The sequence below is a fragment of the Hermetia illucens genome, chromosome 1 (genome assembly GCF_905115235.1).
Source record: "Hermetia illucens chromosome 1, iHerIll2.2.curated.20191125, whole genome shotgun sequence".
Taxonomy (NCBI): Eukaryota; Metazoa; Arthropoda; class Insecta; order Diptera; family Stratiomyidae; genus Hermetia; species Hermetia illucens.
In genome coordinates, this window is record NC_051849.1 from 113,403,800 (window position 1) to 113,427,231 (window position 23,432).

Sequence of the window (23,432 nt, forward strand, 5' to 3'; positions counted from 1 at the left end):
GTTACTTGAGTTGCCTGGTTCACTTTTCCAATCGGCGACTTTCCTACTCGTTCATCCTGGGCCTTGCCGTACATCAAACGGATGCCTCTTATCATGGCCCTTATATTTTGGTGAATGTTCCTGCGCTCCTTTATAAACTCACACATCTCCATGATCTTTTTACCGAGGGCAGTGAAGGCAGCTCCAGCCGAAAACATCGCTCGGGTGAATCGGCGTCAGCGATTCTTCCTCATCGAAGACTCCCGCTATACGCTTCCCACTGGGGGTAGCGATCGTGGGAGCTTGTGCCCGTGTGGGAGGGGATCTGCGAAAAATCGAGCTCCTTCTGAACGGATCCATCACTGGAGCCAGTTCAAGTTCCTCCCGTACGCTTGTAACATTAGATGCCACAGTAGCCAAGGTCCCCACTACTGAGGCACTGCGGTCGTTGGATATCGACGGCCGGGAGCCCGCTTGCTCACTCCCAAAAACCGCCGGCACTGGGTTTCCGAAGCCCTGCACCGTAACTTCATTCTTCTTCTGCTCCTCCATGTTTGGTTTTATTTCCGGGTATCCTTCCCATAGCCAATTTTTATCCACGGGTGGGCGTTTACTTCCCACCTACCCGGCCTGCGCATAAACATGCCCATACACGCACATCTCCGGATGAGTGCATGTGCATGGCCATGACACATTCGCCGAGCATTCCCTTATCCGCACGAAGGGACGCGCCTGATGGGAGATTTGGCAACTCCACACAAGATACTGTACATATATGCACATATATAAATTGATCATACCCATATTTCTGATTTATTTCGTGTCCAAAAGCATACATATGTACATACATAGCATGTATATTAAATATGGCATGCATATACTATATACCTTCATACACACATATCTGTTTAGAGTAATTGATATTTATATACAAATGACTCAAAAACCAAAACAAAATAATTATTTGAGACTCCATTCATAAGAACTCATTTCGTTGTGGTATTAACGTGATGGTGACGTCATACAGGTTGTAGAGTGTACGAAATTTACAAAAAGTGGCAAAATTTCACCCCTTATAATTTTGTTAATAATGAAGCTCGACCAAATTCTCCAATATGTTATCCCTTACACCCATGTCAAGTTTTGTAGTTTTGGGATGGATATAAGGGGGGTTGCCGGGAAAACTTCTGAAATGTGGAAATATGCTATTATTAACTTTATTTGTGTAGATATCGGAACCGGATGTATTTTGAGGTCCAGATTTCGTAGAGATACACCATTGTGATTTATTTCCGAGTTATCACAATCTCGGCAGATGCCGGATTTTATCTAATACTAGCACTAAGTGCCAGGCATTTAGGCTCGGACGATCCTACCTACTTAAAAACTAAAGGGGCGCTGGTGGTGGTGGCCGGTGGTAGGTCAGTGGGAGAATCCGTCGAGTGCTCCCCGCAACATCGAGCACGGGTGCATAATGGTGTACTTCTGCATGGTTTGAACCAGACTGTGCGAAAGTCCCAGGACATCAAGGGAAGCCGTCAGGGATTTAGGTACAATACCTGTAGCTGACAATATTATGGGAACTACAACCACCCGCTCGAGACGCCAAATTTCTTTGATTTCCCGAGCCAATGGCTCATAGTTCACCTTCTTCTCCACGTATTTCCGTTCAATGTTGCTATTATGGGGGATAGAAACATCAATAATATACGCGGAGCGACCCGTCTTGTCAACTAACAGTACGTCAGGCTTGTTGTGTGCGGTATGGCGATCAGTCAGAACTTGCCGGTCCCAATACATGCTGTAAGCAGAACTATCAAGTACTGCTTGCGGCTCATATCGGTAAACCGGACATGTTCCCGTGATCAGCCTATGCTTGTATGCAAGGTTTTGATGGATAACCTTACATACAGCATTATGCCTGGTGATGTATTGCACCGGTGCCATAACAGTACATCCAGAAATGAGATGTTCCAACGTCTCTAACGCCGAACCACACATTCTGCACTGGTCGTTCTCCACCCGTTCTTTCATGATGAGATTTTTATAAGCTCGGGTGGCGACCACGCCATCCTGAATGGCACACATGAACCCCTCCGTCTCAGCAAAGAGTTCTCCAGCACACAGCCATTTGTTCGACAGATGCAATTCGACAAATGGCTGCCAAAGACAATTCACGTGTTAACCGTGGATTGCCTTCGACTTCAATTCATCGGTCTGCTTTTGGTCCGACTTCATCCCACTCAGAGGATTGAAAGATCGATCCTTCAAGTTAAGTGGAGTCAGTCCACAGTCTGCCTTACAGACAGCCGCATGCAAGGGACTCGCCTGCTCTTTGCTATAAAAATAAGCGCGCAGCCAGTTGACTTGGCGATGATGTTTTGCCGCCACGACAACCACGCCCCTACCTCCGATGTCACGAGGCAGGTTCATCCGCTCCATGGCAGACTTTGGATGATGCATTCGGAATTTGGACATAGTTGTCCGTATCCGCCGCTGGACGTTTTCCAGATCGGTCTTCGTCCACGGCAATATTTCGAATGCATAAGCCAGAGAAGGGATAGCGAATACATTCAACGCGCTTATTTTATTCTTCCCCGAGAGATGCGATTTCAGCACCAGCTTTACACGTCGCAGGAATTCGGACAGAAGAGCTTCCTTCAGATCACCAACTCGAGCATGGGTTCCTTGCAGAATTCCTAGGTACTTGTAGAAGTCTGTCTCGGTCATAGCTTCGATGTGGAGGTCACCAATGCTATGTCCGGCATGCGGCTCGTGATGACCTTTGCGGATGGCTTGGATTCGACACTTGGCTAATCCAAACTCCATCCCAATATCTCGGCTGAACATGTATATTATTCGCAACAGACTTCTAAGATGGTTGTCAGTACCAGCATACAGCTTGATGTCATCTAAGTACATCAAGTGTGTCAGTTCGCACTTAGCACGTAGACCATATTTTATTGCAAAACCATGTCCTCTAGCATCATTCAGTAGCCTTGAAAGGGGGTTCAGTGCCATACAAAACCAAAGGGAACTCAACGAATCCCCTGGAAGATGCCCCTCCGTATAAGGATGGACTCTAAGGTATTAGCACCCTCAGATGTACGCACCGATAAGGTGGTATGCCACCCTTCCATGACTGTCGCCAAAAACTATATTAGTTTCGGATCAATGCGATACAGATGTAGGATATCGATTAACCAGGTATGCGGAACGCTGTCGAAAGCCTTGGCGTAATCGATATAGCAACCGAAGAGGTTTCTTTGGCCTCTAGTTGCTTGTCCTACAACTACCGAGTCGATAATGAGTTGCTCTTTGCAACCCCTTGACCCAACTCGGCAGCCCTTCTGCTCCTCGGACAGAATGTTGTTGGTCTCGAGGTGCGCATTGATCCTTCCACTAATAATGGACGTGATGAATTTGTAGAGGGTTGGTAAGCAAGTGATTGGTTTTGTGTCTGCGGGGTCCTGCACCGTGTCCTTCTTAGGGATAAGGTAGGTAATCCCCGCAGTGAGGAAAAGTGTAAATTCCTCCGGCCGACTCATGACCTCATTTATACTGCGTGCCAACCGACTGTATACGCTGGTAAATTTCTTATACCAGAAATTCTGCACCCGATCCAGACCTGGCCCACTCCAGTTCTTCGAGATGTTTATGGCTCGTCGAACTTCCTCTTCGGTAACATTCGTAAAATTCATGCCAGGTGTATTGGCATGGCGGGTGCCTTCGGCGGTGATCCACTCAGCATGCTCAGCATGCTGGGCAGGTAAAGTCCACCCCAATACTCTTTCGCTTCCGTCACCGAGAACTGTATAGTCTGGGCGCTCTGTTGGGATTCGTTGAGAGATCTGAAAAAGCTCCGCTGGTTCCTCGCTTGTGTTGCATTCTGGACACGTCTGGAATAACTTTCGCCATACCGTCGTAACCGACTGCATATGACAGAAAGTTTCTGTTTTAGTGTGTCCAGAATTTCAACTACGGGTGTCTCACAGGGGATGGCATAGTTTATTTCTCACCCATCGGCTGGCACTGCCAATGCTGATCTGAATCAGTCTAGCAATGTCCTGCCTCAGTGAGTCCCGCCGACGTTCCAGACGAATTTTCCATGGTGGATCTCTTTTGTCACTCAGACCAATAACACGAAAGCGAATCTTCTGACCGTGCAATCTAATAGCCGCAACTGCACCACAATACACAAGTGATTGTAGTTGCAGCAGCGACATATCAGCACACAGTCGAGATGCAATCTCATCATTGATTTGAGATAGAATTCCCGGAGTTGCTGGAGATGCATAGAGCCTGGGAATACCTGGTCTATGCAAAGGATCCATATCCGAGAATTCTATGCACGCTCTTTGGAATTCGTCCCGAACCTCAGCGAAAACCTCAGCTGGACGGGGGAGAAGAGTGCTTCGGCGAGTACTGAACCTGTTGCCTGCAGTGCGGCGTGGTGTTGTTGATGCCGCCGCCTCTGCCCCCATCGACTCTCGGTCACCAGTTTCCCCGATGACTTCAAGTCGAACACGCTCCCTGATGGTGGCCGGGATTGTGTCGCTGCGAGTAATAAAGCGGTATTCGTCTGCGACTCGCTGCACAGTCACGTGCGCGAATTGCGGGAAACGCTTGACGAATCTCTGGTGCAACAAGGGGCGGTAAGATGTTGTACCCGCCCCCGCCGTTATTTGGTAGTAGGAGCGGATAATGAAGAGGTTCATTTCTTCAGTCCATTTCGTCCGCGTCCTACGCGAACCTGCTAAAGTGGTCGCCACAGATTGTGACGAAACAGCTGTGGCAGGCGGAGCTGTGCTCCTGGTCGTCGTGGCGCCTAGACGTCGAACCGCCGCGGTTTCGACGCCGTGCTGTCCATTACGAGAGCCCGACCCAGTCACCAAGTCAGACGACTCCCGCCGGTTATCCGTACCGGACCTCAAATTTCTTTTTCTTCTCATTTTTGGTGGTGCATTTTATCCCTAGCTGCCGGGTGTTGGGACAGCTTCCTAAGTGAGTAATCTGCAAGGCTGCAAAGTTATTATTATTATTATTATTACTATAGGTTCTGAGAACTAGACCTGTTACACTTTTGGATGGTCATATTTTGAACTCTCGTTCCCCTATGTTTCACCCAATATCACATATGGAAACAGTTTCGAAAACTGCTATCGAGCCTTTTCGGTTGATTCCCCACAAAGAAAATGCAAGAAAATGTTGCACCCTCCTTTCATATGTATGGGGAGCCCCCCTTAAACTTAACACAAAGAGGGCGGCGCTTGCTGCATATAAAGGGAACAGCAGATCACATACTCTCACCAATTTTCGTGACAATCGGTCCAGCCGTTTCCGAATAAAGCGGTTGTGATAGACAGACAGACAGACAAAACCTTAAAAAGAAGATTTCGCTCGATTTTCCAGTTCATCGGAAGCCCCTCTATTTTACTAAGTAACTTTCACGCAAAAAAAACGCATTTTGGGGACCCCAACAGCCACAGGTAGAACATTATTTTAAGGAGGAAGAGCACAAAAGTACAATTTCCACTACAGCAGTAAGCCTACATACTGATCGACTGACGTAAGAGCACCCCATGTCATTGATTTCTTCGTAACTAAGGGGATCTTAAACGAATACTTCCATGATGTCAATAAATATGTTTAATGCCCGATCATTCGCTTGTTATGATGACACAGTGCAGAACTGTGCGTTTACCACTGATAACTTGCTAGCCAACTTTCCAAGAAGGAACACTACCTAGCGTTGCCGGAATGCGCAATTCTGAACTAGCAACATTTTGTCTAAGGAGGGATGATACATGATTCCTTTGATACATGACCATATTCTGCGAAAAAAATGTTACACCCCCCTTGACATGTATGGGAAGTCCCTCTTAAGCTCAACATAAAATGGCACCACTTGCTGTATGTAAAGGGATCCATGCACCACATGTTCCCTTCAAATTTCGTGGCCTTAGACTTAGTCGTTTTTGCAGATTGCTATATCAAGAATGAAAACATGAAAACAAGGAATACTTCATTGCCTTTAATGTAGGATAGAGACATGAGACATCACTATCCACAGTCCCACTCAATCCAAATGAGGAACCACAAGGTTCATGCTTTTGCAAAATAGCATTTGAAATAAAGTTGACAACTTTCTCGAATGCTCTGCACAATAGATCCAACCTTGATATAGATACCTACATGCATGCAAGTAGGCCATGTTGCAATGTATTATGCTAATCAAACTCACCTTGGGTTCCTTCTTCGTCACTTCCCGAAGTGATTTTTTCGCCTTGCTCACTGGAGTTAGTCTGATTGAGCTCTTCGCTGGATGCGCAGCTGCCATTCATAATACTTTCATTGTCATTAATGCGATCTGATTGATCCATCGAATTCAGCCGGTAATCGTCGGTGGTTGCAGTTCTTTGTTGTTGTGGATGCTGGGTTTGTAAGTGGTGCTGAAGAGCATTTTGTTGGAGATGCTGATGATGCAAATCGCCTTGTTGTTGCTGTTGTGGCTGCATATCCTCGAAATTACGAGCGCGGATTCCCTCAAAAGGTTTCATATAGGATTCAAAATTATGTTTCACGTGCGATTCTGCCGACTCATTGCTGGTCGCGCGGTCTTCAAGGTCATCGAACGCTTTTCTCTTCACGCCTGCTGATAACATTTGTGGCGCGGAGCTTGTTCCCAGACAAGAACTCAGTGATGTGGGCGGCATTTGAACTAGGTCCTTGCTGATATCACCATTCGCGGACATTGAGTCGTCGTAATCTTGGGCATTATCCTCATAATAAGAACTGGTGGCACTCCCCCTCAGGCTTTTGGCCTGGTCTTCATTCTCTATACCTGGTCGTCTTCCAAAATCATTATCACAGGTGCTTCTATAGTTGCTGGAGTCTGCAAAGAACTTGGAACCAGCGGCGATTTCCCTTTGATTTGCCTCGTGTAAAGCTGTCGCCGTCGCGGGGTGGCTGCTGTATTCCAAGTCAGGATTATTGGCCTGATCGAGAGTCATTGGCGGGGCGGCAAGAAGGCATCCAGGGCCCGTCATAGACGATGACGATGGAGAAACGCTCTCGGCCGTTGTCTTGAAATGTGCCGAGTAATTAAAGTGATTGTATTTGTCGGAATGTGAATGTAATTGACTTAGTGCGTGATTTAGGTGATTCTTGCCGTTGTTCAGTGGTTGGTGATTGTCAGCTCCTCTAATGTGGTTTAATGGTGGACAACGAAGATCGGTAGCATCATTCAATTCACCTATAAAAGGATGCAAAAAATATTGAATTCCGTGTAACAATCTCATCAGATAAAAAGGGGTAATCTGTTCGTATTAGCTTCTTGTTAGGGAATTATGAAAGTCCATCATCCAACAATAACCATTACTTCGAAAAAGAGGCATTCAAAAGTTCATAGCTACGAGTATTTAACGAATTTATAAGGCCGAAAGAGGAGTATTTCTCATCAACTTTCAGCCATTTGGCACACTAAGATGACAGACCTGATTCTTTAAAAGGATTTACTCAATAAATGAAATAATTTATGTATTGTAGTGTAATTTGTGCAATTTATGTATTTCAACGTATTGTTAAACTATGTGAAACGAGAAAAGTTCACATGTAAATCCTCTTGCATCCGAGGACGTAGATGTCGTCGATGTTAAATATGATATACTACATACTCGTATGTGTACCTCCGACATAGATTCTAAGTAAGTATAAAGACTTGAACAAAATCTCAATGACCATTGTATTTGGTATTTGCTGTGGACGATTCGAATCTTCGCTTACGTCGGTAACTTCCTCCATATGTGCAAATCTATTTAGATATCTATATCTTGAGCTGATACAATTATCTACTGTTATATGTATGTACTATTCAGTGGAAGGGGAAATATTTAGCTGCATTCCAAATTCAATTTCCCCCTCACTCGTCGCCCTCCACATTAAAACAAGGGACCTGGTCAGGTGGAACATTCGAGGAATTTGTGTGATTATAAGATGTGTTCATTGTGATAAGCATGTGCGCGACATAAAATCGCATTAAATCACTTTCAATTAAGCCGAGCGCAATTGGATGGTTCACTCATTAGAACTAGCAGCTAACATGCAAACAAGTCATTACCGAAACACTAGATTCAAATTTTATTTCCCTCCGACTCCTACTTCCTCCTTCGTCGCGCACTTCGTTGGGCAGCCAACCTGAGCAGGTGAAATTGCACGTTAGAGCCGTGCTATGGGGTGTCCGTCGTGCTTTTGCTATTTCACCTGATTCACGTAATTTGTTGAATGAAATAGAAATAAAGCCAGTAAATGAAAAGAAAATGAATTCAGTCTTAAGTGAAAAGCAATTTTCTTGTTATATTTGTCGTCGTTGTTGGTGTTGTTATTATCATTTACCGTAGGGTTCACAAATTGCTGCGCTGGCTACTACCTTTTTACAAGGCGAACCCAACGTGGACTCTGTGTAATTACGTGATTAATTAACAGCAAAAGATGGCAACGAAATATGCACATGATTGGATAATTCTATGTGTGCGTGTCTGGTTGTCTAGCATAAAAAGAACCTGGCTTCACCTCATTATTCTGCTCCGAGTCAGCTATTTTTTAAGTGATATTCAATGACTGGTATATGTTTCACACTAGAAGTTCAATATTATTTACAAATGTGACGAGTTAACCTACACAGATACAAACCTAACAGATCCAAACAATTCGGAATACCGGAAGTTGGCGCTTCGGGTATAAAGGTTTTGTGTTCATCTTATGTGAGAAAAATATAAATATTACTTCATATTTTTTTCAAACTACAAAATATATGTACGCATTTCAGGCGTAGATAGGATGCTCACCTAAAAAAAACAAACATTGCCTATTGACAAATACCGTGTTATAAGTGTACGTACATGAATTGATCGTACTCGTATTCTCGATTAACTTCGTGCACGAAAGCGTACATAAAGTACGTGTATTGAATGCCTTGGATTTCATTTGATATTGACATATAAATGATTAAAAAACTAAAACGAAGTGTTTCCCTGCGACCCGCATGTTTCCGATTTGAGCCCTTGCTCCCCTACATTTCACCCGATATCAAATATAGGACCAGTTTCCAAAGGTACTAAGTAAGCCCTTTCACTTGATGTTAATTATGACGTCAGCATGAAATTGATAAGTTTGAACTGCTATAACTTCACGCGCTGGTGAAAAATTTGGTAATCCTAGGATAAACTTAAGGGGGGGGGTTTTCGGTCAGTTTCTAAAAAATGGTAATATATTGAGCAGATATAGTAATGGGACATATTTTAAGGCCTAGATTTCATATAAGCGCACCATATTTTTTCACATTTTTGGAGTGGTAGCTTTCGAAAATGAGTCCTGTCTCACTATAAGTGCGCGACTCCTTGCTCGCACACTTTACAAATCACACCCTTCATTTAATACCCCACACGACTATATTCGGTGAGAAAAAAATTACATCGATTACATTACATTAGACACTCACATTAAAAAAAGTTCCGAGGATTCTGATTTTTAATTACAGAATGGACACGTATTATCTCGAAGAATTCCTATTTTGAACATGCACCCAGCTATTGAACTATGACCGCTAAGAATACCAGTGTTCTTGTTTTACGATAACATCAACTCTCCAATATGTATGTTTGATCCTCACATGGAAAGTTTATAATATCTAACGATCAACGAGTCTTGACCACTTGTGCTTATGAAAAGCTTCTTACGAGTTTCTGACAGCAGCATTACCAAATATGTTACTGATAGTCCAGTTGCTGGTTCCTGTATCGGCAAGGAAAAAAATGAACCTAAGCTAAACAATGACCAATTATCCAGAGTAGTTCCACCGTATTGAATGAACTATTTTATTTCTATAATACATTCTTTATTCGGGTTAGAATTGCATACCACTTTAGTATCATTGATACCAAACGCGCAACCAAAAGCCCCTTGAATGCCTACGAACAGCCACTTCGCGAACTCGCCCTTCTGAGTTGAGTCCTCTATGCTGGAAACCATGGAATGAAGACCAGACTTACCGAACTTTTCACGCTAGTAAGAATATTGGTTTCCATTTAGCAGTTACGATCGTTGCGCTTTCTTGCAACTGTGACAATCACCCAATCTCACCTTAGTTTGTAGCGGGAATTATAAGCTGATCTAATTCATATTGTTTCGGATTCCCAGGTTTCGATATGAAGACTAGCTTAACCTACTACTAAGAGGCAGGCACATAAAGCCCCGAGCAATGCATGGTATAAAAATATTTCTTAGAAGAGTTGGGGAATATTCAAACATAACTAGAGTTCAAAACAAAATAAAAATAAAATAAAGGACATTCAACGAAGCGATAATGCCTTAATTCATGGCTTAGACTCGAAATATTTTCGCGGACAACCAGCGAAACTAAATCACTCGCAGTGGCAAATATCTTAATCAATTCTTTTCGTATCCATAGATCCATTTCAGCCTTTTTTAAAGAAACTACAACAAACAAAATCTTATTAAGGTTTTGTGTAAAACAAAACCTTATAAAAGTAGGTTTATTATCTGTCTGCCCATCACATGCATTTTTCTCGGAGAAGGGTGAAGCGATTGACACCGAATTCGGTGGAAAGGTGGGAGCCCTCGCGCGTACAGGGAGTTCAATAATTCTACATCGAATTTAAGGGGGGTCCCCATATATGCAAATATTACGTACTATGCATTAATGGGCTAAATGTATACTCAAATGTCTTTATAAAAGAAATGCACAAAATCCTTTACACCTGAAGCGTCCAGCTTCCGGTTTCCGAAGTTGTTTTTTATTGCAGGTGACACTAATTTCACATTTCATTAGATTTGAATAAGAGTGAATGAAATTAATTTTTTCGTTAAATGAAACAAATCCAATGCATAATTCTGCAAATTACAACCTCTTCCAGCATTTCAGAGAGTAATCTATATAAGAGCGCCCCCACATGTTACATTAGGTTCTTCAGCTATTTCAGGCTCAAGATGTTAATAGCTGTAAAAAAAACTCAACAAAAAAATGCATGTGCCTTTTTTTGAACGAATGTTTGAATTTCTAGATCAAACGCTTTCCAAATGCTCTACATGCATGTTTCAGGTTAAGCAATGGTGGGGATATGCATGGGAGCCACTCACGTATTATTCTGAGAGAGTGCCAATTTTTGTAAGTTTCGGTGCAGCATATCGATACTCGGTTTGGTAATTTGCTGAATGTTTACAAGTCGGTCTAGTATGCTTTTGTAAGTTTTACATTCCGAAATAAGAACAATTTCAGAATTTGCGGTATGCAGCTAACTATAGAATTTGAGATCGGTATTGGTTTTTAAAAGATATACTTGATTTTCCGATGGCATACTATTAACACTCAACAAAGCGATGAACGACAATGGTATTTGCGATTTTGGTATGAGTTTTTCTTTCCCGTATCATAATAAAGCATGTTTACAGAAGGAAATTTCATATTTTTCAGTGGCATAACTTTCCAGATTTTTTTAGGCTGAATGTCTTCTCGATCGAATCTATTTCAACCGGAAAGAAAGGTCAAACCTGAAAACCTGTGCCCCAGTATTCTTAATATGGGCAACAGTAAAACACTTTGATGATGCAGGAAGCAAAAGGTGTCTAGTGAATGTCAGATTTGAATCATATATGACTTAGAATGCAATAAATTCTTGTGAAATTTAAAACTTCGACCATCGATAACTTTATTCATAATAGTTGGATTTCCTTCAGAATTATGCCTAATACTATACTAATGCCAAATTTTATACTTTTCGGGTGAACCTAAAGAGGCTTTTCAGGTAAATTTCTAAAATTTATTTGAACAGATATTGTAATGGTGTGTATTTTGAGGTCTAGATTTTCTATAGAGGCATCAGTGTGATTGTTTTTTAGATTCTTCGGTTGTATATGTTCTGAGAACGAAACCTGTTTCACTTTTTGGGGCATATATTTTGTGTCCTCCCTCTCCTGCGTTTACCCCAATATCACAAATAAGACCATATTCTGCAAAAAATGTTACTCCTTTCCTTCCTCCCCACAAAGGTTACACATGGTGATGCATCACATTGCATGTGTAACGATTCATTAATCACATATTCTCCCCAAATTTCGTGAAAATAGCTCTAGAAAAATTGTTTGGCGAACATTTTTTATTATAAGCTTTTCTGTGAAAAACTTTGTACTACTTAAAGCTGCTATTGAAGTTCCAAAAGCGTTAACGAAAGCAATTCTATTAAATTCCGAAACAGATGAGAGGCTTGACGTTACTTCTATAAAAAAGAGTAAAAAATGAAACTTTCTTAGTTTTCTATTGTAATTTTACAGGCCATCGAAGAGGCCCCTCAAACAATTCAGTTTAAAGGCATCCATCAATTCCTCATACTCGGAAAAGACAAATTTGAGCTAGTATCATTTTATCACTAATAGTACGATTTTGATCAAGCTTGCGAATATTACGCTTCATACTATAGCCTACATTACGACAAGCTTTTATGACTCTTTAGTAAACCTAAGGAGGGCTTCTTGAGGGTATTTTGAGGGTATAGAGGTAGCTTCATTATTTTTTTTTCAGATTTCACATTTGGATAGTTTCTGCAAATGGATCCATTAAAGCAATGATCACTTTCCAACCATCGTCTTTCCAACCTTTCCAACAAAAGTCGAAACTGGCTTCGGAAAATATCAAGACATTTCATTTGATACCCAACATGACTGTAATGTAGAAAGATGTAATTCACTATATATATGGCGGTCTCAGTTTCCACCTGGAAATGGAAAAGGAAGAGGTTAATAGAATCATAGACCTTTCAGGAATATGTAGTGGTCAGGTTAAGATATTGGAGGCTTTCGACAGTTCACTCAACCATTTGCTACCGAGACTACATCAAAAAGAAGGTAGAACGAAGAAAGCTAGTGAATGTAGGAGAATGCAATTCATTTCGAAGGCTTTCAAAAATTAATAAGGCTTACGAGAAGAACGAGTTTATGGTCTGATAGCGATGCCAATGACGTTTATCAAATTTATATAGTTGTTTCTCGGAACGACAGAGTGCTTTTATCTGTAGTATAAAGGTGCCCTAATCTGGGTTATTATAGCAATAAATTATAAGAAAACAGAAAAACTGCCTTTCTTAGGTGAGTATAATATTTCAAAAAGTATTTCAAAATTAATTTTAATATCTGGAATAATAATATAAATCTCAAATAATAATAATAATGCTAAGTTATAAGAAGCAAGCTAAATTCCCACCAACTTGACGGTTCAACATTACAGTCATACAAAAAGGACGCCGCCCACCGGTTGGGGAACACGACACTAACGAAATCGCTTTTTTATATCCGTCTTGCCGAAGGAAATTGAAGGAAGTTTTTACATCACCCACTTAAGGCTAAACTGTGAGGCTGATTAAGAAGTGTAGTAGTTAATTAACGGCTAATGGAAACAGCTGACTCCCTTTTTGTTCGCGCTCAGAAAAGGTAAAATGGTTATCGAATGAATTGCCGAAAGTCTAATGTAAGCATGCAACTATCAATCTCGATTTCAATAAAAGTAAATTATTTTTGTATTATGATGGATTTGTGGAGCTGATAAGTTGGACGAACGGAAAGGAACCGCAACCCCGCTGGAAGAAGTGGGGTAGCGTGAAACATGAATTCTAATAAAACTCAGCAAAGGCGCCAAATCATCAGCTCGGTGCGCGGCTTGGCTGCTACCTTGGCCTTCATTAGCACGCCACAGGTGCCACACTCCATGACACAATAAAACAGAGTTACACGCTAATATGCCTGCGAACATGCATTCCAACTGTTAATGGGCTCTACGTAACATAGAACAATCCGCGTTTTTAGCATTATCGAGAATCTGCACAGATTAGGGTATTAAAAAGTTGCTGCTGGGATTGCTGGAAATAATTGCATAAATGGGTACATATGGGTCGGAACTGTCAGGGTTTCTCGCCTTGCTTTATACTCCACCACATTCATTACGCATTTGAGACTGAAGGGGTGTGCGGAATTGTAACGATGGAATCGTAATTAAATTCAAATTATTCACTGGGGGTGTGTATGACATCGTTAATTAGGGGGCTAGTGTTATTGTTGCTTTAGGAATAGCTTTGGGAGACCCCCTTGCTACTTGTAAAATCCAGAAGGCCAGAAAATTACAGGTCGCTCTATTTTGTATTGAGGCCATATTAGATGATTGCAACTATGTAGTTTTAAAAAAAACCTGGCCTAACTTTTAATATAAGTTGGAACGTAGGGGTGATAGGGATCAAAATGTATTCATTGTAAAGTGAAACGCACGGATGTCCTCATTTCAAACGCCTTTGTCTCCATTGCCGCAAAACATGTTTGCTTTTTTTGCTAGTCGGCTAGCGCTCGGAATGTTAGAGCGCGACAGAACGGACGACAATGCGATTGATTTTGGATTTCAGCTACTCATTGATGCGTCGACCATAGAGAACATCAGTTGTGGAATGCCACGTTATCTAAGTTGCACCAATGATTGAGGCAACTTCATAGCACATTCAATCGTTGGTAGATAGCCAAATTGCTCCACCACCTCTGATCGCATTCAAGTATTATAAATAGTTTGACATAAACTGCATTAAAGGCGACAGTATTCTCAGCAGCTGTGAGATACTGGGTAATAGTCCCAGAATTATGCTTAAACGAAATTACTTTTATGAAAACCAGCGAGTGTGCTCTTATCTCTATGGCGACGGAGGTGTTGGTGGACATTGAAGAGGCGTTTGACTGTGCGTCTTTTCAAAAATTTCACAATACCTATTGTTTATTAAAAGAAGGAAGCTGACTGGTCTTGCTTTCAACTCTCGGAAGAAGTGAAATATCTGCGAGTTATTCTAAAGAAGAATTTTCTTTGGAATAACATATAGAGTTAAAAATAAAACGAACACTCATAGCTGATGTGCAGCTGTGCAGGTGGACCTTTGCCTCGATCTGGAAACTTAGGCTTCAAGTTCGCTTATGTATCGGTAGTGTGGTGGGTTTAAGGTCACACAGAAAACTCTATGTTTGGGTATTACCGGTGCCATGAGCACGGCATCCGGAGCAGTGATAAATGCATTACTAAATTTGTAGCCCTTGGATTTATTTATTCAGAGCACTGCGAAGATAGCAGCTCATAGACTAATATATTTAAATAGAAGGGGAAACAGCGGGGAATAGAGCATTCGAAGGGTTATTGGGAGAACTGAATTTAGTTCTTGTAATGCCTTCTGATTCTCGGTATACTGAGGTTTTCTTCTAGAGTTCTGGAGTAGGAGTCTACCTCTCGAATAAAAACAAAAAAGTGGGCTTTTCTCTTGGGACAACATATAGCGGTCTCTCAGATTCAAGCTTATACGATTAGGCAATAACCTGAATGATTGACGAGCGGCTGAAAAGCAGGCGCATCGCAATTGGATTTTCAGTAGCATTAGCTAATGCTGCTATCACGAAACTTCTCCGGTTAGCACCACATAAGCATACTGCAAGTTAACCCTGTCGAAAAGCAGGAAGATTCACAGAAGTATTGTATTCATTCTAAGTGTCGGGATAGCTGCGTAGTTAGAGAACAAGGCTGTCGACGGAAGGTCGCGGTTCAAATCTCACTGGTGGCAGTGGGATTTGTATCGTGATTTGACGTCGGATGCGTACCTGAGTCAAATCAGGATAATAATCTCGGACGAGCGCAATGCTGGCCACATTGCCTCCTATAGGGTACTGTAATCTTATAGTGTACCGTTACGATCTTGAATGAACACATTTCAAGGTCCTGATCCAATATGGATCGTTGCGCCAACGAGTATTATTAATACACTGTTATTAACTCTATTTGAGCAGATATCGATGTGGGGGCTACTTCGGAGCCTAGACACCATATAGTGGCAGCCTCTTGATTTTTCCAAATTAGTCGGTTGGGTAGTTTCTGACAATGGGTGCGTGAAAAAATAATCACGCTCGACCCTCCGAACTCCCCACCTTTCCAACAAATGTCAAAAATAAGTCCGGTTTCCGAAAGTACTAACCGAGACCCTTCTTTGATACTCCATGACATGACTGTAATTGGTGAAAAAAAAGTACCCCTTTTGCATGTATGGGAACACCCCTCCCCCCTAAAGTTCAAAGTAGAATTATGTAACGCACTGTATGTGTGCGCGTTCATGCATTTCCACAAAATTTAGAAGCGCATTTCAACGCTTTTCCACCAAATTTGGTGTCAATTGCTATAACCGTTTCCGAGAAAAAGGATATGATAGACAGACAGCTAAACAGGTAAACCGATTTTAATAAGGTTTTGTTTTACACAAAACCTTAAAAATGGCACTCGATCAATCTTGTGACGTTGATTTAAATTTAGTGCAATACTGCATTAATATTTTGTATGTCTGCCTTTTGCTTTCAAAACTGTTTCAATTGGGCGTGGCATGATGCGAAGGATTAAGCTCTTGCAAACATCTGAATAAATTTTATTCCCCTCTGTAACAGTACGAGCATAACTTTTATCCAAATTCCTTGGGGTAGAATAACCTGCTGTGGGTAAAGCGGCTCGATCGGATTTACATCTGGCGATTGTGGTGGGCAGTCGAATAATTTTAAGAATTAGCTCTGTAGCCATGTTTTCGTCGCCCCAACAGAATGCTTTGGGGATCATTATCGTGTTGGAATAAAATATGTAAAGTACTTTTCCCCTTGTTTTGAAGGCCCCCATTCAAACTAAAACTTAAAACGCGCAGGCATCTTCCCCATATCCTCTTACTCATGCTGACCTGTAAATTACTCTTCCTTCAAATCTTCGTATTGTTTCTACACTAACATTCATATTATCGGTGCGTTATAGACTCTGGTTTATTGTAATGGCTTTTGCAGTGCTAATCGCTCACGCAAATCTGCACTGCGTCACGTCAAAATTGGGATGGCGGCTCATTTCGTGCTTGCGGTATTGCATCCTCGATATTTACTGACCGTGCTAATTGATATACCTAATTGTACAGAAATTTGACGATGAGACATTCCATCCTTCAGTTTCTTTTTGATTTCTGCAATCAAATCCGAATTTATCGGTTCCATCGTAAATGAAAATGAAGAAACCATATCAACAAGTCTTGTTGAGTCAAAAATGCTTGAGAAATATCCAACGAAAGTTTGGAGCCAAAAAAGGAAGGTTTGCAAAATAGTTACGACATTTTTACTAATTAATATTACGTATTTGAAACTCACACAACTCGAGAGAAGAATCTTCTGAAGAATATTTGGCCCCCTACATGAGGATGGACGATTCCCTAGTCTACACAATGACGAAATCTATAAGCGATACCATGACCGTCAAGTTGTGGATAAAATCTGGCTACGGTGGGTTACGGTGGGCAGGTCACTTAATCCGTATGGATGAGGATGATTCAGGCCGGAAAGTCTATAAGGGCAATATCTATGGTAGAAAGAGAAGACGAGGCCGACCCTGTCTAAGATGGAGCGATGGCGAAGACCAGGACGCCAGACAGCTTTTGGGGATATCGAATTGTTGGACCTCGGCGCAAAACCGGGATGTCTGGAGTTCCTTATTAAGGCAGGCCTAGACCGAATATCGGTTGTTGCGCCGTTGATGATGATGATGATTTGAAACTCGCATAACTGATCGAATGTACGGTTTTTATTTTGACAAGAATTTGTCACTATTTTAATAAACGCGATCTATGTGTTTCAAGTCTGCAACAAGAATAGTAATAGCCTCATCTGAGCACGTGCTTGGCGGTGTTTTATTTTGTAAATCCAATAACGGTTAAAATAGCTTAAATAAGCGCGAAAAGCGATGATTCGATCTGATTCATGAGGCACTGTAACATAATAGACCAACTGCTCAGTACGTGAAGCGGTTGCCTTCGATCGACAGGGTTAATTTCCTGCAAAACAGATTCAGTTACTGGAAAATGTATAGAAGTGCCAAAATTTGAAGGTAGGTATTTTTCCCCATTCATTTTTTGTGACTATTTGAATTGTAAACTTCAGTATGTTTGTTAAATAATGTTCAACTTTCGTCATGAAGGCATGCAATGACCTCAATACAGTATTTGCCTTTTGAAAGGGATAGTAGACAATTGAATTTCCAGATTAACATTTGGAGCAGTCGAAGTTTCATTCATTACCTATCATACATGAAACATACCGCTTATGGTTCCTTGACTTGTTTATCTTATGTTCTACTTCGCCTTGCCTTCTTTTATCAAATTACTTTTCTCATTCTAATGAGGGTTTGTTGAATTCCCCAATGTTTGTAACGCAATTTTCAATTCATCTTAAGTAGCTGTGAAGATCTTGTTATGAACACTGATGGCTGGAGTGGGTGCTTAAACTGCCAATATCAACTGCAAGCACTGAGTTTTACCATGGTTAAGTCAATTGGTAAATACCGAAGGAGGTAGAATATCGGCCCTAGGATTGTACTTTTGGGGAAATTCAGTCTGAATATATCAATTGCGAGCAATTAAGCTTTCATATTCCAAATTTCCATGTGACTTTACTGGAAGTAAATCTTTATTGTGAAAATTAGACTCTCTTCGGCCATACCTTGTCGAAAGTTTGCATCACATCCAAGAAGACTCATAAGAAATATTTTCTGGTCTCCTTCTTATGTGAATGCGGGATTGTACCGTGTTAACTGTCTTCTCCTCATCCTTTTCCATTTCAAAAAACTGCGATCTTAATATAATAGGACCCATAAAAATATATTATGTGTCACTATTGCAATCTTCACCAGATTTTATTAAGCGCCTTTTCGATGCCTATAACTAAAATTATAAATTTAATTTAGTTACAACGGAAGAAATTGATCTAGAAAAGTACATACGCAGATACACCTGCAATGTTTGTACATATATGTATGTCTATATTTGCATTCAAACCGCATAAATTCTTAGGTGGCAATAAATATTGGATTTCAATGAATACTTTTGAGTATATAAACAATTTCGAAAATCGGCGAGGCTATGGGTCTGTCGTTCAATTGTACTCTTCAAATCAGCAGTTTCAGTACTTATTGGATTCTCGGTTTTACCAACTACTGCTCGTAATTAGGAATTCATTATTTAGTGGAAAAAGGTAGTTGCACTTTTTAATCAATCTGTGACCTTGTTGATATATGCAACCATACATACCACGTACTCTAATTAATATAATTAACTACAGACACACGCAAGCCGAGATTGTTGCAATATGATATCGTTACCGCCAATAGATACATTGCGGTTCATGCCTATTGAAAAGCAAGGGTAAGGTGAAACTGGTGCAGGGTCTCGGCATGCGATAGTCTATCCGAAAATCCCTTGTCCGACAGATCAATTCGTTTCAAGCAAAACAAGACATCAAGCTGTCAATCAGTTAGGGGATTTATCAATGGTTACATCTGGGTACGAGCCCGTCTCTCCCTTTCTATTGCACAGGAGGTTCGGACTCGGGACTAAGCCGTGTCAGAAGCACTTTATCTATTTAGAGATAGAGGCATTGTTTCCTGGTAATATTTAGTTGTTTTATCCCTATCCAGGTGTATAATTTATGAATTAATTCCTTTTCACTCGCAACTCTTAATGGATTTTAAAGCGTCCAGCGACTCCACGATTATTTCGAGTTATTAACAACGATAGATACTTTATAACTGAAGTCCCGCAGCAGAGATAAGCGATCTTAATATGTTATAATCTGCTTGTTCCACGTCCAAATTAACAAATTGGAGGCTGTTTAGTGTCTAAAGAGGTCTTTTACTTAGCACTCTCTCCGGTGTTTTTGGAGCTACTTAATTTAATTACGAACTACATTAGGAGAGTAATTTGTTGGTTCGTTGCAGCATGTTGAGTCATTCTGGGAGCAAAAAGTTGGGTTTTCAATTTTGTGCGCAGGTTATTTTCTTGGTCAAGCTAATTGTGTTTTTGTTCCATCCGCTGCTTTAAATGTTTCCGACGGTTAATGATGTTCGTGGAAAAAGGACGTCGCTGAAATGAGTTTTATTGGCTCTAATTAGATAAAGACTGTTTAGATGTAGCTTTGATAAGAGCTACTTTACGCAATTACCTTCATTAAATTTGTTAACATGAGCAATTATATTGAAAACTCATTGGGAATATGAAATTACTTTCGCGGAGCTATCTCGCGAGAGTTTGCTGGTATTTAGTTCTGTATTCGGAACGCTGGTTTCTGTTTTTAGTGCGCGGCATACATACATAAAAATTAGAGTCCTATTTAGATCCTACACAATTTATTAGTCAGATGATATCTATGATATATAGCTTCACTATTTTCCCAATCAGAGTCACGCAAAGGATAGGTCGACAAAAGAGTGCAAGCATAAAGCTAAGTACAAATATCTATAACTTTTTGTATATGAGATATCAAAATTAGAGGAAGTCATCCATCCGTATAGAGAAGCTTACTATATTTCAGTTCCATTAGCATCTCTTGATATATTTGAGCTTAGCTTGAAAGAGTGGGATAAGCACAAAGGCAAATGCAAACATCTACAACGCAAGAGTGGAACCCGGTATACGAGACCGAGAGGCTAGGCTTCATTCAACTTGGCTCTTACATTGAACCGAACTGGAATGTTATGATAATGTCAAGGGAAGTTACACTGCATCCTAGAGGAGTTATGTACATATAGTATGATACTTTTATTTTTGAAATTTTTAACATCACAAAGTAATCATTGTCCGTAGTATGCTTTCTATTGTGTTGCTATTGTATGATGATAAGCTAGCATCTCAGATTCAACAGCGAAATCGCATCGGGATGCTCTTTGGTAAACTAGATCAAGATGGGCTGTTAACAATGCTGGTAGATCCAGATTGTCCCCGTTTATCAATGACTCAGTATCAAAATTCTTGCAACACATGGTGCCTCAAATGCGGAAACTGGCAAATTATAATTGAATGTACACTACTACTGTATTAAACTTAAATAGAGCGTCAGTCTTTCAACCTTGCTGCTCTGGGTTCGAATCCCAGTCGTCATTATTGTCTGTGCTCGTCTGTTATTTGTCTCGCTGCTGTGACGATAGTGAAACTGAAGTATAATCTGACTGTGTGGATGCACTATACTTCACCAAAGAGTGAACAGGAAACACTAAAACTGGTTGACTTTATGTGTACAATACATAAGAGAGCCACAAAGTTTATCATGCATTATGCATCCAAATCCCATCATCGGTCATGCCCAATCGCCATTGATGGAATTGTTAGCGGAATTACATAGTGTACGGAGGAGCGTCGTTTCTAAAGCATTTTTTAAGTAGAGCGATTCCTACTTCATGGCGATTAAATGAGGGAACAAATGTGAATTCCATTTTGTCGTGAATATCAAGGTTCAGGGGAACTGCTTCAATTCTAAATATCCTTTAATTTGAGCCCGATAAAACTTTGACACGTACAAACTGCCTTCATCCAGATCGAGCAGGCGGCGCGACATTTTGAGCTTCACATCAATGAAGGCAAGAAAAAGTATATGGTGGCAACGTCAGCACCAAAAACCAACCACCAACCAACAACATCAAACCGCACTGGTCAAACGGGCAGAATAAAGATAGGAGACTGCAACTTTGAGACCGTTGATAATTTCTCCTATTTAGGGTCGAAAATCACAAACGATAACAGCTATGACGATGAAATCCGCGCACGGTTTTTGGTAGCCAACAGAACTTATTTCAGCTTACAAAAACTGTTTCGCTTGAAACATCTCACCGTAGGGTCAAAGCTCTTACTGTGCAAAACAGAGATCTTGCCAGTTTTCATGTATTCCTCGGAAACTTGGGTTCTTAGCAAGAAAAATTGCGAACTCTTGGCCGCGTTCGAGAGAAGAATCCTCCGAAGAATTTTTGGCCCCCTACGTGAGGATGGACGATTCCGTAACCTACATAACGGCGAAATCTATGAGTGATACCATGACCGTCAAGTCGTGGATAAAATCCGGTTCAATAGGTTACGGTGGGCGGCTCACTTAATGTGTATGGATGAGGAAGATCCAGCCCCCTATAAGGGCAATATCTATGGTAGAAAAAGAAGACGAGAAAGATCCTGCCTGAGATGGAGTGATGGCGTAGGTCAGGACGCCAGACAGCCTTTAGGGATATCGAATTAGTGGACCTCGGCACAAAACCGGGATGTCTGGAGTTTCTTATTAAGGCAGGCGTAGACCGGATACCGGTTGTTGCGCCGTTGATGATGATGAAAGCTTCTAGGACCACAGTAAATATTGAAGACGTGGAACGCACACGTGTCCCTCAATGCACTTTGAAAGTACCAGAATAAACCGTGACTGAAATTCTAAACAAAAATTTCGAGATATGAACTTTTAATAAAATAATATTTCCAGCGCTTTTGGTTTTATTTACTTTTGGGTTATAAACTTGCTAAAAGGTTCCGCCGCACGTTTACTTGCAAAATCAGTACGATTGAAGATGCTTATCTTGTTCTTTGGCAACGTAAATGAAAAGAATTCATCCAGGCTGTGAAAATAGAAAATCTTCCCACCTCCACCAACCCTCCAGCGGAACCACGTGAATGCAACCCGAATTTTTGTCATATAAAGACATAATATTTCCAACGGAACACGAAATGAACTTTTCAGTCATTTTAATAAAAGTTTCAATGCTTCCCGATTTGCAAATCGTGTAATCGATTCCAATTACAAACGGCACGACCGAGGAAATAATTTCAAATTTGATGCATCACATTTTCGAGCATTTTAGATGCACGCTATGTGATAGCGATTCCTCGTCAGGTAATCTTTTTAAATTTTTATAGACGCTCCTTGTGACTGGAGAATAAGTCTAGGCCGAAGGATTTGAAGGAGCGTGGAAGGATTTTTGGTGTCAGTAAGGATTCTAAGTGGATGCGAAAGAGTAATTGTATTTTTTACCTACTTTGCTGTAAACTGCTTGTTTTAAGTAATTTTTGAGACGATGACACGCCGTGCTAAGGTGTACCTTCATTTAATTTGAAATCATGTCGTGTTTTCAGATTGTTCGGCAGATTTTCCTTTCTTGTTTTTTTCGTGGTCTTTTGGGTGTCGTTGAAAGTTTGCGGCTCTGCTTGACACCCACCAATAAAGTTTTGCATTTTGCCTTCATGAAGAGCAAGTAATTGCTTGTATGTATGCGTTCTTGCGCTTCTTTAATGTCTAATGTTATGACAAAGTTGTGGATTGCTTCAGTTAACTCTGAAATGGAAGCCAATGCTGGGTCTGTGTCGTGTAAAAACGTTCATAGAAGAAAAAATTAATATTTGCATAAGAAACGATGATTCAGGGAGTTCTCCCTCTCTCTTCAATAGATAGCACTTTGTACGACGTCACATTTTGTTATTGCTTTTGAATGTTTACTAAAATATACAGGATTTTCTCGTCTTTTTTATTGACATCCTGCAAGCTGAGTTAGTATGATCCCA

The 23,432-nt window shown here is 40.9% G+C and overlaps 1 protein-coding gene across 1 annotated transcript in view; it reads right to left on the reverse strand.

The window, feature by feature from the left end:
- LOC119661059 (retinal homeobox protein Rx) overlaps nt 1–23,432 on the reverse strand; it is a 131,725-nt gene that overhangs the window by 85,387 nt on the left and 22,906 nt on the right. Inside the window, exon 3 of the mRNA XM_038070260.1 lies at nt 6,224–7,234. Within this exon, the coding sequence (XP_037926188.1) occupies nt 6,224–7,234 (1,011 nt within the window). The remainder of the gene's footprint in view (nt 1–6,223; nt 7,235–23,432) is intronic.